Below are 16,960 nucleotides of genomic sequence, written 5' to 3'. Positions count from 1 at the left end.
CTTTGGATCCTATATTACTTTTAAGGGATTTCAATTAGCTATTCAGTGGGAGGATCATTATGTACAATTTCAAAACTTAACATTTCTGTTTAAAAACTTGTCAGTGTGTGTTTATATCTGTATTTGTATCTCCCTGAGTTCACAGCTGGAGAGGAGTGCCTATGCTAGACAACCTATGGTGAGCACCTGGCCCCAGGGTGTTCCCAACACATTGTGTGGCGGGGGGGGGGGGTATTTCAATTTTTATCGCCAGGTAAGAAACAATCCCCTACCACCCGTTTTCTGCCCAGCAGTAAAAGTGAAATTTACCCCAATGTGTGAGCATTGTTTATTGGTCTTTGAGGAAACAACTTTAATGCCTAACTTATCTGCACTTTTGTCCCTCTGCTTTTCTTAAACTTGTGAATACACTTTGCTTTAGAAATTAATCCTTAAAAATAACTCAATCCCAAAATTCTTTCTATGAAAAACCAAAATGGTCAAAAATCCCAAAATGTGACATGCGCACAGAAAGAACTTGCATTTATATAATGCCTTTCATGACCGTAGGACGTCCCAAAGCGTTTTACAGTCAATTAAGTTCTTTTGAAATGTAGTCACTGTTGTAATGTAAGAAACCTAGCAGCCAATTTGCATACAGCAAGGTCCCACAAACAACAATGTCATAATGACCAAATAATCTGTTTAGTGATGTTGGTTGAGGGATAAATATTTTTTTTTATTCGTTCATGGAATGTGGGCAACGCTGGCGAGGCCAGCATTTATTGCCCATCCCTAATTGCCCTTGAGAAGGTGGTGGTGAGCCGCCTTCTTGAACTGCTGCAGTCTGTGTGGTGAAGGTTCTCCCACAGTGCTGTTAGAAAGGGAGTTCCAGGATTTTGACCCAGCGACGGTGAAGGAACGGCGATATACTTCCAAGTCAGGATGGTGTGTGACTTGGAGGGGAATGTGTAGGTGGTGTTGTTCCCATGTGCCTGCTGCCCTTGTCCTTCTAGGTGGTAGAGGTCGCGGGTTTGGGAGGTGTTGTCGAAGAAGCCTTGGCGAGTTGCTGCAGTGCATCCTGTGGGTGGTACACACTGCAGCCACAGTGTGCCGGTGGTGAAGGGAGTGAATGTTTAGGGTGGTGGATGGGGTGCCATCAAGCGGGCTGCTTTGTCCTGGATGGTGTCAAGCTTCTTGAGTGTTATTGGAGCTGCACTCATCCAGGCAAGTGGAGAGTATTCCATCACACTCCTGGCTTGTGCCTTGAAGTTGGTGGAAAGGCTTTGGGGAGTCAGGAGGCGAGTCACTCGCCACAGAATACCCAGCCTCTGACCTGCTGTTGTAGCCACAGTATTTATGTGGCTGGTCCAGTTAAGTTTCTGGTCAATGGTGACCCCCAGGATGTTGATGGTGGGGGATTTGGCGATGGTAATGCCGTTCAATGTCAAGGGGAGGTGGTTAGACTCTCTCTTGTTGGAGATGGTCATTACCTGCCCTGAGGAACTCCTGCAGCAATGTCTTGGAGCTGAAATGTCTGGCCTCCAACAACCACTACCATCTTCCTTTGTGCTAGGTATGACTCCAGCCACTGGAGAGTTTCCCCCCTGATTCCCATTGACTTCAATTTTACTAGGGCTCCTTGGTGCCACACTCGGTCAAATGCTGCCTTGATGTCAAGGGCAGTCATTCTCACATCACCTCTGGAATTCAGCTCTTTAGTCCATGTTTGGACCAAGGCTGTAATGAGGTCTGGAGCCAAGTGGTCCTGGCGGAACACAAACTGAGCATCGGTGAGCAGGTTACCGGTGAGTAAGTGCCGCTTGATAGCACTGTCGACGACACCTTCCATCACTTTGCTGATGATTGAGAGTAGACTGATGGGGCGGTAACTGGCTGGATTGGATTTGTCCTGCTTTTTGTGAACAGGTCATACCTGGGCAATTTTCCACAATGTCGGGTAGATGCCAGTGTTGTACTGGCCAGGATACCAGGGAGAACTCCTCCGCTCTTCTTTGAAATAGTGCCATGGGATGTTTTACGTCCAACTGAGGGGGCAGACAGGGCCACATCCATTTAAAATCTCATCCGAAAGATAGCACCACCGATAGTGCAGCACTCCCTCAGTTCTGGAGTGTCAGCCTAAATTTTGTGCTCAAGTCTCTGGAGTGGGACTTGAACCCACAACCTTCTGACTCAGAGGCAAGAGCGCTATCATTGAGCCATAGCTGACTGAAAGCCATGTACTTTCACAAATTGAAAAGCTGTGTACTTTTGCATTATCTGAAGATGAATACACATTATATCAATGGTAAATCCTTACCTGTCTTGCCTTTTATCAGCTTCTTCTGGTAATACTGCATTTCGAACTGTGGGTTAGCATTTGGTCGGACAGACACGTGACCCTGACCTCTGTTGTGGGTAACAGCCACTGGTTTTCCTAGAAGGCAGAAAAGGAAAAATTCTGATCTGACTTTTCTCCCCCCTGTACTTCGCATAATAAAACTAAACTCAATTATTTTCTGTTTGAACATAGGAACATAAGAACTAGGAGCAGGAGTAGGCCATACGGGTTCTCAAGCCCGCCATTCAATAAGATGATGGATGAACCTCGAACTCAACTCCACTTTCCCGCCTGATCCCCATATCCCTCGATTCCCTTAGTGTCCAAAAATCTATCAATCTCAATCTTGAATATACTCAACAACTGAGCATCCATAGCCCAACCCCGAGTGAAGAAATTTCTCCTCATCTCAGTCCTAAGTGACCGACCCCTTATCCTGAGACTATGTCCCCTAGTTCTAGACTCTCCAGCCAGGGGAAACAGCCTCACAGCATCTACCCTGTCAAGCCCTCTCAGAATCTTACATGTTTCAATGAGATCACCTCTCATTCTTCTAAACTCCAGAGAGTATAGCCCCATTATACTCAATCTCTCCTCATAGGACAATCTAGTGAACCTTCATTGCACTGCCTCTAAGTCAAGTATATCCTTCCTTAGGTAAGGAGACCAAAACTGTACACAGTACTCCAGGTGTGGTCTCACCAAAGCCCTGTACAATTGCAGCAAGACTTCCTTACTCTTGTACTCCAACCCCCTTGCAATAAAGGCCAACATACCATTTGCCTTCCTAATTGCTTGCTGGACCTGCATGTTAACTTCCTGTGTTTCTGTGTTACAAGGACACCCAAAACCGTCTGAACACCAACATTTAATAGTTTCTCACCATTTAAAAAATATTCTGCTTTTCTATTCTTCCTACCAAAGTGAATAGCCTCACATTTCCCCACATTACACTCCATCTGCCATCTTCTTGCCCACTCACTTAACCTGTCTATATCCCTTTGCAGACTCTTTCAGCTCAATTTTAAAATGGAAGCGGGAAGGGGGAGGGGAGGGTCAAATTGAGGTTGGGAAACCCATTAGTACGGGTTTCCCGGACGTCCTTACGATTTTGAAGTAAGGACGCCTTTGATTTTTTTTTATATCGGTTTGCCGTCCAACTGACTGGCCTGATTGACAGGCTGGTCTCAGTCGCACGGGAGATCAGCCGGGGGAGGACGTCTTCAGGTAAGTCTGCAGGTAAGTCTTTGATGTATGGATGGGGGTGGACACGGATGGGCACAAGTTGGCACGGGGGTCGTGAGTTATGGGCGATCGGATCGGGAGTCAGTCATGGCAGGGGGGTGGAAATGTAGGGATCAGGTGTCATCGCGGGGGTCCGCGATCGTTGAGGGGAAAGATTGGGGGTCAGAGAATCGGGGGGGGGGGGGGGGGGGGGAGAGAATCGGAGGTTAGAGGATTGGAGTGGGGGGTGGGGGGAGGAGGAGGACTGGGGTCGAAAGGTTTTAAGGCCCAACCCGCCTCCTGGTCGCCCGCCCCTCTTTCCGCCCCGGTGAAAACCGGAAATGGGCAGGTTGGGGACGGGTCTGAAAGGGTGGCCAATTTCAATGCCCCCGCGCCCCCAAACCCACCCGTTTTTTTACTTTGAAAATTGAGCCCTGTGTGTTCTCCTCACAGCTTACTTTCCCACCTAGCTTTGTATTGTTAGCAAACTTGGATACGTTACACTTGGTCTCTTCATCTAAGTCATTAATATAGATTGTAAATAGCTGAGACCCAAGGTCTGATCCTTGCGGCACCCCACTAGTTACAGCCTGCCAACCTGAAAATGACCCGTTTATTCCTACTCTCTGTTTTCTGTCCATTAACCAATCCTCAATCCATGCTAACATATTACCCCCAGCCCCATGAGCCCTTATCTTGCGTAACAACCTTTTGTGTGGCACCTTATCAAGTGCCTTTTGAAAATCCAAATATACTACATCCACTGGTTCCCCTTCATCTACCCTGTTAGTTACATCCTCAAAAAACTAATAGATTTGTCAAACAAAATTTCCCTTTCATAAAACCATGTTGACTTTGCCTAAGCATATTATGATTTTCTAAGTGCCCTGTTACCACGTTCTTAATCATAGATTCCAGCATTTTCCCGATTACTGATGTCAGGCTAACTGGCCTGTAGTTTCCTACTTTCTCTCCCTCCTTTCCTGAATAGCGATGTTACATTTGCTACTTTCCAATCCACTGGGACCGTTCTAGAATCTAGGGAATTTTGGAAGATCACAACCAATGTACCCACTATCTCTGCAGTCATTTCTTTTAGAACCCTAGGATGTAGGTCATCAGGTCCAGGGTATTTGTCAGCTTTTAGTCCCATTAATTTCTCCAGTACTTTTTCGTTACTAATATTAATTACTTTAAGTTCCTTACTTCCCCACTATTTCTGGTATGTTTTTTGTGTCTTCTACTGTAAAGACAGATACAAAATGTTTCTTTAACGACTCTGCCATTTCCTTATTCCCCATTATAATTTCTCCTGTCTCCGCCTCTAAGGGATCCACATTTACTTTTGCTATTCTCTTCCTTTTACATACTTGTAGAAGCTCTTACAATCTGTTTTGATATTTCTTGTTAGTTTATTCTCATATTCCATATTCTCCCTCTTATCAATTTTTTGGTCATCCTTTGCTGGTTTCTAAAACTCTCCCAATCCTCAGGCTTACTACTATTCTTGGCAACATTATAAGCCTCTTCTTTTAGTCTAATACTACTCTTAATTCTTTTTTAGTTAGCCAAAAGTGGATCACTTTTCCCGTGGAGTTTTTATTCCTCAATGTAATGTATATTCATTGAGAATTATTAAATATTTCTTTAAATGTTCGCCATTGCTTATCTTCGTCCTATCCTTTAATCTAATTTCCCAATCAACCTTAGCCAATTCGCCCTTCAAACCTATGTAATTGGCTTTGTTTAAGTTTAAGACACTAGTGTCAGACTTAAATACGTCACTCTCGAACTCAATGTGAAATTCTATCATATTATGATCACTCTTCCCCAAAGGATTGTGAATCTTTGGAATTCTCTACCCCACAGGGCTATGGATGCTGAGTCATTGAATATGTTCAAGGCTGGGATAGACAGATTTCTGGACTCTAGGGGAATCAATATGATATTGGGAATGGACAGGTAGGTTGAGTTGAGGTTGAAGATCAGCCATGCTCTGATTGAATGGCGGAGCAGGCTCGAAGGGCCATGTGGCCTACTCCTGCTCCTATTTCTTATGATCCCTGACTATTGGATTACTAATTAAGCCTGTCTTATTACAGAAGACAAGATCTAAAATAGCCAGTTCCCTGGTTGGTTCCACGGCGTATTGTTCTAGGAAACTGTCTCAAATGCATTCCATGAACTCATCCTCCAAACTACTTTTGCCAATTTGATTTGCCCAGTTTATATGAAGATTAACTTCCTCCACGATTATTACATTACCTTTGTTACAAGCCAATCTTATTCAATACTTTGTCCAACAGTATAACTACTATTAGGGGGCCTATAAACCCCTCCCACCAATGTTTTCTGCCCCTTGCTATTTCTTGTCTCCACCCATGCTGATTCTACTTCCTGATCTTCTGAGTTCTTTTTTATTCGTTCATGGGATGTGGGCGTCGTTGGCGTCACTGCCCATCCCTAATTGCCCTTGAGAAGGTGGTGGTGAGCCGCCTTCTTGAACTGCTGCAGTCCGTGTGGTAAACGTGAGTCAAGATCCTTTCTCACTACTGTCTTTACATCATCCTTTATTATCAGGGCTACACCCCCACCAATTTTTTCAATTTTGTCTGTCTTTTCGAAAAGTCAAATACCCTGGAATATTTAGTTCCCAACCTTGATCACTTTGCAACAATGTCTCAGTAATGGCTACTATCCATTTATCTCTATTTGTGCCATTAACTCGTCTATCTTGTAACGAATGCTTCATGCATTCAGATAAAGTGCCTTTAATTTTAACTTTTTACTATTTTTCCCTGATTTGACCTTATTCACTGATGCACTATTACTGTTAATCTCTCTGTCCCTTTCTGACACACACTGCTTATCTTTATCCAATTGTTACACTGCTCGACAGCCTTGACTTTTCGCTTCAAATTTATAAATTTATCCTTACCTGAACCCTCCCCCGCCTCCTTTTTAGTTTAAAGCCCTATCTACTGCTCTAGTTATTCAATTCGCGAGGACGATGGTCCCAGACCAGTTTAAGTGGAGCCTGTCCCAACGGAACAGCTCCCTCTTTTTTTTATTCGTTCACGGGATGTGGGCGTCGCTGGCAAGGCCAGCATTTATTGCCCATCCCTAATTGCCCTTGAGAAGGTGGTGGTGAGCCGCCTTCTTGAACCGCTGCATTCTGTGTGGTGACGGTTCTCCCACAGTGCTGTTAGGAAGGGAGTTCCAGGATTTTGACCCAGCGACAATGAAGGAACGGCGATATATTTCCAAGTCAGGATGGTGTGTGACTTGGAGGGGAACGTGCAGGTGGTGTTGTTCCCATGTACCTGCTGCTCTTGTCCTTCTAGGTGGTAGAGGTCGCGGGTTTGGGAGGTGCTGTCGAAGAAGCCTTGGCGAGTTGCTGCAGTGCATCCTGTGGATGGTGCACACTGCAGCCACAGTGCGCCGGTGGTGAAGGGAGTGAATGTTTAGGGTGGTGGATGGGGTGCTAATCAAGCGGGCTGCTTTATCTTGGATGGTGTCGAGCTTCTTGAGTGTTGTTGGAGCTGCACTCATCCAGGCAAGTGGAGAGTATTCCATCACACTCCTGACTTGTGCCTTGTAGATGGTGAAAAGGCTTTGGGGAGTCAGGAGGTGAGTCACTCGCCGCAGAATACCCAGCCTCTGACCTGCTGTTGTAGCCACAGTATTTATATGGCTGGTCCAGTTAAGTTTCTGGTCAATGGTGACCCCCAGGATGTTGATGGTGGGGGATTCGGCGATGGTAATGCCGTTGAATGTCATGGGGAGGTGGTTAGACTCTCTCTTGTTGGAGATGGTCATTGCCTGGCACTTATCTGGCGCGAATGTTACTTGCCACTTATGAGCCCAAGCCTGGATGTTGTCCAGGTCTTGCTGCATGCGGGCTCGGACTGCTTCATTATTTGAGGGGTTGCGAATGGAACTGAACACTGTGCAGTCATCAGCGAACATCCCCATTTCTGACCTTATGATGGAGGGAAAGTCATTGATGAAGCAGCTGAAGATGGTTGGGCCGAGGACACTGCCCTGAGGAACTCCTGCAGCAATGTCCTGGGGCTGAGATGATTGGCCTCCAACAACCACTACCATCTTCCTTTGTGCTAGGTATGATCCCAGCCACTGGAGAGTTTTCCCCCTGATTCCCATTGACTTCAATTTTACTAGGGCTCCTTGGTGCCACACTCGGTCAAATGCTGCCTTGATGTCAAGGGCAGTCACTCTCACCTCACCTCTGGAATTCAGCTCTTTTGTCCATGTTTGGACCAGGGCTGTAATGAGGTCTGGAGCCGAGTGGTCCTGGCAGAACCCAAACTGAGCATCGGTGAGCAGGTTATTGGTGAGTAAGTGCCGCTTGATAGCACTGTCGATGACACCTTCCATCACTTTGCTGATGATTGAGAGTAGACTGATGGGGCGGTAATTGGCCGGATTGGATTTGTCCTGCTTTTTGTGGTCAGGACATACCTGGGCAATTTTCCATATTGTCAGGTAGATGCCAGTGTTGTAGCTGTACTGGAACAGCTTGGCTAGAGGCGCAGCTAGTTCTGGAGCACAAGCCTTCAGCACTACAGCTGGGATGTTGTCGGGGCCCATAGCCTTTGCTGTATCCAGTGCACTCAGCCGTTTCTTGATATCACGTGGAGTGAATCGAATTGGCCGAAAACTGGCTTCCGTGATGGTGGGGATATCGCTCGGAGGCTGAGATGGATCATCCACTCGGCACTTCTGGCTGAAGATGGTTGCAAATGCTTCAGCCTTGTCTTTTGCACTCATGTGCTGGACTCCGCCATCATTGAGGATGGGGATGTTTGCAGAGCCTCCTCCTCCCGTTAGTTGTTTAATTGTCCACCACCATTCACGACTGGATGTGGCAGGACCGCAGAGCTTTGATCTGATCTGTTGGTTGTGGAATCGCTTAGCTCTGTCTATAGCATGTTGCTTCCGCTGTTTAGCATGCATGTAGTCCTGAGTTGTAGCTTCACCAGGTTGGCACCTCATTTTTAGGTACGCCTGGTGCTGCTCCTGGCATGCTCTTCTACACTCCTCATTGAACCAGGGTTGATCCCCTGGCTTGTTGGTAATGGTAGAGTGAGGAATATGCCGGGCCATGAGGTTACAGATTGTGCTGGAATACAATTCTGCTGCTGCTGATGGCCCACAGCGCCTCATGGATGCCCAGTTTTGAGCTACTAGATCTGTTCTGAATCTATCCCATTTAGCACGGTGGTAGTGCCACACAATACGTTGGATGGTGTCCTCAGTGCGAAGACGGGACTTCATCTCCACGAGGACTGTGCGGTGGTCACTCCTGCCAATACTGTCATGGACAGATGCATTTGCGACAGGTAGATTGGTGAGGACGAGGTCAAGTAAGTTTTTCCCTCGTGTTGGTTCACTCACCACCTGCCGAAGGCCCAGTCTCGCAGCTATGTCCTTCAGGGCTCGGTCAGTGGTGGTGCTACCGAGCCACTCTTGGTGATGGACATTGAAGTCCCCCACCCAGAGTACATTTTGTGCCCTTGCTACCCTCAGTGCTTCCTCCAAGTGGTGCTCAACATGGAGGAGGACTGATTCATCAGCTGAGGGAGGACGGTAGGTGGTAATCAGCAGGAGGTTTCCTTGCCCATGTTTGACCTGATGCCATGAGATTTCATGGGGTCCAGAGTCAATGTTGAGGACTCCCAGGGCCACTCCCTCCTGACTGTGTATCACTGTACCGCCACCTATGGTGGGTCTGTCCTGCTGGTGGGACAGGACATACCCAGGGATGGTGATGGAAGAGTCTGGGACGTTGGCTGAAAGGTATGATTCTGTAAGTATGGCTATGTCAGGCTGTTGCTTGACTAGTCTGTGGGACAGCTCTCCCAATTTTGGCACAAGTCCCCAGGTGTTAGTACGGAGGACCTTGCAGGGTCGACTGGGCTTGGTGTTTTGCCGTTGTCGTGTCCGGTGCCTAGTGGTCCGGTGCCGGGTGGTCCGTCCGGTTTTATTCTTATTATGACTTTTCGTAGCGAGATTTTACAACTGAGTGGCTTGCTAGACCATTTCAGAGGGCAATTAAGAATCAACCACATTGCTGTGTGTCTGGAGTCACATATAGGCCAGACCGGGTAAGGACAGCAGGTTTCCTTCCCTAAAGGACATTAGTGAACCAGATGGGTTTTTACGACAATCCAGTAGTTTCATGGCCATCATTACTGATACTAGTATTTTAATTCCAGATTTTTTTATTTAATTAATTGAATTTAAATTCGCCAGCTGCCGTGGCGGGATTTGAACTCATGACTCTGGATTTTAGTCCAGGCCTCTGGATTACTAGTCCAGTAACATAACCACTATGCTACCGTACCGTACCAGTACTGGTGCCAGTGCCCCATGAATTGAAACCCCTGTCTCCCACACCACTCTTTGGGCCACGCATTTAACTCTCTGAACTGTTTGACCCTAAGCCAATTTGCACGTGGCTCAGGTAGTAATCCAGAGATCGTTACCTTTGAGGTTCTGCTTATTAATTTGGATCCTAGCGTCTAAAACTCCCTCAGCAGAACCTCATTCCTGGCTCTACCTATGTCGTTGATTCCTACGAGGACCACGACAACGTGATCCTCCCCCTCATGCTCCAAGTTCTTCTCCAGCCGCGAGGAGATATCCTTAGCACTGGCACCGGGCAACACAACCTTCGAGACTTCCAGTCGCGGCTGCAGAGAACAGTATCTATCACCTTGACTATACTATCCCCTACCACTACCACATTCCTTTTTACTCCCCCCACTTGAATGGCCTCCCTTATCATGGTGCCGTGCTCAAATTGACCATCCTCCCTGTAGTCTTTGTTCTCATCCATACAGGTAGCAAGTAGCTCGTACCTGTTGGACAAGATCAAAGGCTGAGGCTCCTCCATCACTGCATCCTGGGTCCTCATGCCTGCCTGACTCGCAGTCACATCATCCTGTCCCTGACCACTGACCAAATCTAAACTATTACCTAACCTAAGGGGTGTGACTGCTTCCTGGATCAAACTGTCCAGATAACTCTCCCCCTCCCTGATGCATCGTAATGTCTGCAGTTCGGACTCCAGCTCAACAACTCTGAGGCGAAGTTCCTCGAGTTGCAGACACTTACTGCAGATGTGGTTGCTTGGGATCTCGCTGGTCTCCACAAACTCCCACATGCTGCAGTTACAACACACCACCTTCACTGCCATCCCTATCTAACCTTGTTTTAAATATTTAATTAGTTAAAGTTTTTATTCACTTGATATTTTTAGTTTTATTAACTAATTAGTTACCTACTTTAAGTTATTAATTAAAGCACGAGTTATAGTTTCCCAGATTTTAGTTTAACTCACTGCCCTAGTTTAGACAGCAAAAAAAATGGTACCTGGTGGGGATGAGCGAAAAAGGGAGGGTTGCTGGGTCAAATTGGGTACAGTAAGTGCTGATTCTGCCTGTAGATTTTGCATAGGGGTTGTCAGGTCAGGTTTTAATATGAGGATCATGTTGTAGTATTGTGATGGTCTAGGTGAACATAAGAAATAGGAGCAGGAGTAGGCCAATCGGCCCCTCGAGCCTGCTCCGCCATTCAATAAGATCATGGCTGATCTGATCCTAACCTCAAATCTAAATTCATGTCCAATTTCCTGCCCACTCCCCGTAACCCCTAATTCCCTTTACTTCTAGGAAACTGTCGATTTCTGTTTTAAATTTATTTAATGATGTAGCTTCCACAGCTTCCTGGGGCAGCAAATTCCACAGACCTACTACCCTCTGAGTGAAGAAGTTTCTCCTCATCTCAGTTTTGAAAGAACAGCCCCTTATTCTAAGATTATGCCCCCTAGTTCTAGTTTCACCCATCCTTGGGAACATCCTTACCGCATCCACCCGATCAAGCCCCTTCACAATCTTATATGTTTCAATAAGATCGCCTCTCATTCTTCTGAACTCCAATCTACTCAACCTCTCCTCATATGTCCACCCCCTCATCCCCGGGATTAATCGAGTGAACCTCCTTTGTACTGCCTCGAGAGCAAGTATGTCTTTTCTTAAGTATGGACACCAAAACTGTATGCAGTATTCCAGGTGCAGTCTCACCAATACCTTATATAACTACAGCAATACCTCCCTGTTTTTATATTCTATCCCCCTAGCAATAAAAGCCAACATTCCGTTGGCCTTCTTGATCACCTGCTGCACCTGCATACAACTTTTTGATTTTCTTGCACTAGGACCCCCAGATCCCTTTGTACTGCAGTACTTTCCAGTTTCTTGCCATTAAGATAATAACTTGCTCTCTGATTTTTCCTGCCAAAGTGCATAACCTCACATTTTCCAATATTGTATTGCATCTGCCAAATCTCCGCCCACTCACCCAGCCTGTCTATATCCCCTTGTAGGTTTTTTATGTCCTCCTCACTCTCTACTTTCCCTCCCATCTTTGTATCATCTGCAAACTTCACCAGGCAACTACTTTGTTTCATACCCAAGGATGTTGAATTTAAGTATTAGGTTGGGAGGAAAGGGAGACACATGGAATATATACACTGCACAGGGGGCTGAGCATTGGTGACTGAAGGAGGAAAAAGCAAATTTCAGAGATGGGAAGGTAGGAGAAATGGGAGCATCATGCCCACTGTGCATCCACAGAAGGGTCTGCACTCTATATATTCCGCTTACTCAGGTTCTATTATCCCAGTCACCCTCACTTGCCCAGCTGTCTGCAGTTTCTCCATCCTCCTCCTCACAGTCCTCTCCAGCCTCCTTGTTGCCGACCTACCTTGCAAACTAAGGACTTCTGCTTTCTTCCACGCAAACCCTGAATTTCTCCGATCTCAAACTATGGTCTTCTTCCTATTCGCTGACTCTGATCTCTTCTGACTTCCCTCACAGATTCTCAACTTCTCCAACATTTCTCACTGATTACAAATTGGCCACTTGTACTGGTTACCTCTGCTCATCAAACTCCTACTCAAAAGACTTCCTTGCTATGCCTAACTTTCTGCCTAAATAATTCAAGACTTTTCTTATCCACTTATTAGCTACTGCCCCCTGGCTCTTTTTCAGTCACCTCCTGGTCCTGCTCCACCCTCTCTACGACCCAGATTTGTTTTTTCCATTCAGGAAATGCCCCACCCCATTTCCACTGCTGCCAAAACAACTTTGTCACCTCTAGGCTTCTTGGGGGGGATTTTAACCCCCTCCCCCCCACTCCCACGAAGGGCGGGAGAGGGTCGGCGGTGGGAGTTAAATCAGCAAATTTGCAAAACCCGACCCCAAACCGCCACAAATGCACCTGCTTCCGTTTTACCCATGGAGGGTTTGGGGGCATCAGAGTAACCTGCACTGGTGAAGCTGGTCCGCAATCATAATATATAAATGAGGCTCCGTTCCTGATACTTTGACAGCTATTTGAATTTAACACTGGCTGGCCAGGTTTCCCAGGGTTTAGGAAACCTGGCAGCTAAAGGGAGACGGGATCAGCCAGTTCCAGCAGGTAAGTGCTTTTTAGAGCACTGCTTGTGGGCCAGGAGGAGCAGGAGTGCTGTCCCCGGCCCTTCAAGCATATCTTCTGTTGTGATCGGCGGATCCCCTCCCTCCTGATTGCCGGTCCAACTCCCACCCCTCTCCCCCCAACACGATGTTTTCTGGTTAAATTCGGCAGGACCTCTGCGTTCCCAGCATTTCTGGGTTTCCCCCCACATACACGCACCCCCGCTACCTCCCTGTAAATATCGGGGCCAATTTCTCTAATATCATCCTTGCTGACCTCCAGTTTCTATAAACTCTAAACTACTGATAACTCTGCCATCATATTCTGCCCCACACTGTCGCTCATCACCCTTTCTTCGCTGATCTACACTTATTCCCTGACATCAGATTTAAAATTCACCTCATCTACAAATCCGTCCACGGTCCCGACTCACCCATCCTCTAACTTTCTCCAGCTTTGTGGTCCTCTTGTGTCCTCCACTCTTCTGACTGGCTACCAGTGCATCTTCTTCCTCCCTCTACTCTACTATTGGTGGCAGAGCCTTCACTTATCTCAGCTCTACTCTTTGGAACACCAGCCCAAACCCCTCTGCCTAGCTCCTTCCCTTCCTTTAAATGCCCTCTCAAAACCCATCTCTTCAAATAAGCTTTCAGTCACTTCTCCAAACTCTACCTCAAAGGCTCCATATCTGTTCCTCTTCATCCTCCAAGAAGTGTGTGGGACTTATTTTCTTCGGTAAAGGTATTATATAAGTATTTGCTGTTGTTATATGTACAGGAACAGTTGATTACTAAAGTTGCCAATTGATAACTCAGCCATGCAGTCAGCTCATTAGTGCTCAATATTGCACCTAAATAAGGTGCAAAAATGGGCACTCACTTGTTTGCATCACTTTGCTATGTAAGGGTGGTTCTGGCGACTGCACTATAGTTATAGTATTTATATTTCTACCACAGTGATATTCTGCCACTGTACGAAGTAAACAGGGCTCAAAATATCTGTGTGCTATATAATATGTTTACTTAAAAATACTGTGCCAACATCTATTTATTCTTTTTTTTATATGATCAGATTAGTCTCTGACAAACAGATGAATATTAAGTCTCCTAACATTGGAATTCGTAACCTGTTTCCATTGGATGGTGCTCCCTGGTAATGTATTTTCATTAGTCACTGCCAACACCATTACTGTCATTCAGGGGCTGTGTCTGACCCACACTTAGTGCTGGCCAGCTGGATTCCCAAGTCCCAATCCAAACACCATCCGTACAATCAGCCCGACATTGATCCAGGGTCCAGTCTCAACTAAGTCTCAGTCTTAATCTGCACCCTCCATAACAGAACTGCTGCACCCAATGCAGCCTGGAACTTGGCCTCTGCTTAAGTCTCCATTGCAGCCTGCACCCTCCCCTCTGGGACCTGCCACACTCACTTCTGACCAAATCACGTCCAAACACCTCATCCCAATCCTATTTTTGACCTATGGCTGGGATATTAAGTAGTACATTTTAAAACCTTCAAATCTAGTGCTTTCTATCCTCATGAAAGTGTCAGTGTAGATACAGCCCATCTTGTAGGACTGCAAGGGGAAAGGTTGAAAGATTCCCTGTAGCATAGGTGGTATGTATTGATTTTTTTTTTGTATAACTTTAAAGGGACTTACAGAAACAGAAATATTTCAACCACGACTGAGCTATTCAGGTGTTACAGTTGGAAACCAATGGTTACCACTGGTCAAGAACAGTGGAGAGAACAATCAAGTCTAGACGGCATTATGCAAGGTTTATTTTCTCTGGCCTACAGTACAGCAAATTAGTGGGCTCTTGAAACTCCACACAATCCCCCAAAGAAATTACATGCCCACGCTCAGTTTAAATTCACAACACAGTACACATTGTATCTCGTCAGTTGAACCACTGATAATAATAGAGATTAACATTTACAAACCCTTCAGTTCTGGACGATCACGAATGCCCACTGATACAAAGAAGCAGTCCATATCGATGTGCATTATACAGTTCTGTCGTCTGGGTGGATCCATTACATTCGCAGTGCCTGCAAGAGAAAACACTGTGAACATGGTCATTGTGAGCAGGAAGTGCGCTGCCTGCCATATTAGTAAAGGCCAAAAAATCAGCGTGCAGTGCCCACGCCTGAAACAGGCATTAGTCCCTTTGTATATGCAAATAACGGGCATAATGCCTGTTTGAAGCCCCCATTGCAAGACTGGTTTGCCTGAGGCTGCCGGCGAAAGCATCAGCTGAACTCAGAAAAACCAGGCCTCCATGTGGTTTAACAGGCAGTCCTTAAAGGAACTGCCCATTAGGCCGCAACCAACATGGCACATTTTAAAACTATACTTATCTGAATGTGGAGGCGGAAGGAGTGCTCCTCCCAACTCCACATTAAACGAACTCGGGCCACCGCTCCGGCCAAATATATGATGCAGTCTTGAATGGGCGTAAATCATCATTTTTACCCTACATCATGCAACAATGCACATTCTCCCCCTTCCCCAGCTACCAATCGTACCCCCACCCGGCTACTGATACCCCGACCTGGCTACCGATCTCTCCACCCCCCCGGTCTCCCCCCCTTCCTCACTTACTTGAGGACCGCTACTCGGCCCAATCTTTAACAATGCTTAGTTGGGCGAACTGTGAGCTTACTCCCTGCAGCTCGCCTGCTTCATGGAAATGAGGTCCAATATCAGTGGCGTCTTGAGCCTCACCATTTTGGCATAGCGATCGTACCCTGTGCTCAAAAATGGGCACACCCAAATTTCTAGGCCTAAGACTTTAAGTGGGACCTTCTAGCAATGGAGGAAGGATACTTCCTAAGCTTCTATGAATGAGTGCATTATTAAAAGTTCATATGGTTCATTAATGTGAACTTTTCCTTTAAATGGGTGAAATGGATGAAGAACTGGTAATTCATCCATTGAAACAACTACCACATCCCTTAAAAAAGTAAAATTTAAGTATATGAGGAACAACATCTATGACAATAATTGTAAATTCAGCAGTTCAGTACTCCAATGAGAAGCCTTGATTGAAGGTAGTATGGGTCAGATACGGCTGATTCTCTAACCCAGTACGCCTTCGAGCATGGGATCAATGAATTAACTGCATTAACTATTCAATATTGTTTATATAAAATATGTGCATTCTCTAAGGTGGCTGTATTTATTAACGACTTAGATGACAAGATAGAGAGCTACATATCCAAGTTTGCCGATGACACAAAGATAGGCAGCACTATAAGCAGTGTAGATGGAAGCATAAAATTACAGAGTGATATTAATAGATTAAGTGAATGGGCAAAACTGTGGCAAATGGATTTCAATGTAGGCAAGTGTGAAGTCATCCATTTTGGAACTAAAAAGGATAGATCAGAGTACTTTCTAAATAGTGAAAAGCTCAAAACAGTGGAGATCCAAAGAGACTAAGGGGTCCATGTACATAGATCATTAAAATGTCCATGGACAGGTACAGAAAATAATCAATAAGACTAATGGAATGCTGGCCTTTATATCTAGAGGACTAGAATACAAGGGGGTAGAAGTTATACTGCAGCTATACAAAGCCCTGGTTAGACCACACCCGGAGTACCGTGTTCCGTTCTGGGCACCACACCTTAGGAAGAATATATTGGCCTTGGAGGGAGTGCAGTGTAAATTTAGTCGAATGATACCTGGACTCCAAGGGCTAAGTTACGAGAAGAGATTACACAAACTAGGGTTGTATTCCTTGGAATTTAGAACATTAAGGGGTGATTTGATTGAAGTTTTCAAGATATTATGGGTAACTGATAGGGTAGATAGAGGGAAACTATTTCTGCCAGTTGGAGAATCTAGGACTACGGGACATAGCCTAAAAATTAGAGTCAGGACTTTCAGGAGTGAAGTCA

At 45.9% G+C, this 16,960-nt stretch overlaps 1 protein-coding gene across 3 annotated transcripts in view; it reads right to left on the bottom strand.

Annotated features, from left to right (window-relative positions):
- rev1 (REV1 DNA directed polymerase) overlaps window positions 1–16,960 on the bottom strand; it is a 177,133-nt gene that overhangs the window by 75,994 nt on the left and 84,179 nt on the right. For all 3 annotated transcript variants that reach the window (XM_067986238.1, XM_067986236.1, XM_067986237.1), the window contains exons 7-8: window positions 14,999–15,106; window positions 2,303–2,419 (exon numbers count right to left, since the gene is read on the bottom strand). In XM_067986238.1, the coding sequence (XP_067842339.1) occupies window positions 2,303–2,419; window positions 14,999–15,106 (225 nt within the window). The remainder of the gene's footprint in view (window positions 1–2,302; window positions 2,420–14,998; window positions 15,107–16,960) is intronic.

The sequence above is a fragment of the Heptranchias perlo genome, chromosome 6 (assembly GCF_035084215.1).
Source record: "Heptranchias perlo isolate sHepPer1 chromosome 6, sHepPer1.hap1, whole genome shotgun sequence".
NCBI classification, from domain to species: Eukaryota; Metazoa; Chordata; class Chondrichthyes; order Hexanchiformes; family Hexanchidae; genus Heptranchias; species Heptranchias perlo.
Note: the sequence above shows the minus strand (reverse complement) of the source record. Positions and strands in the feature narration are given on the sequence as shown.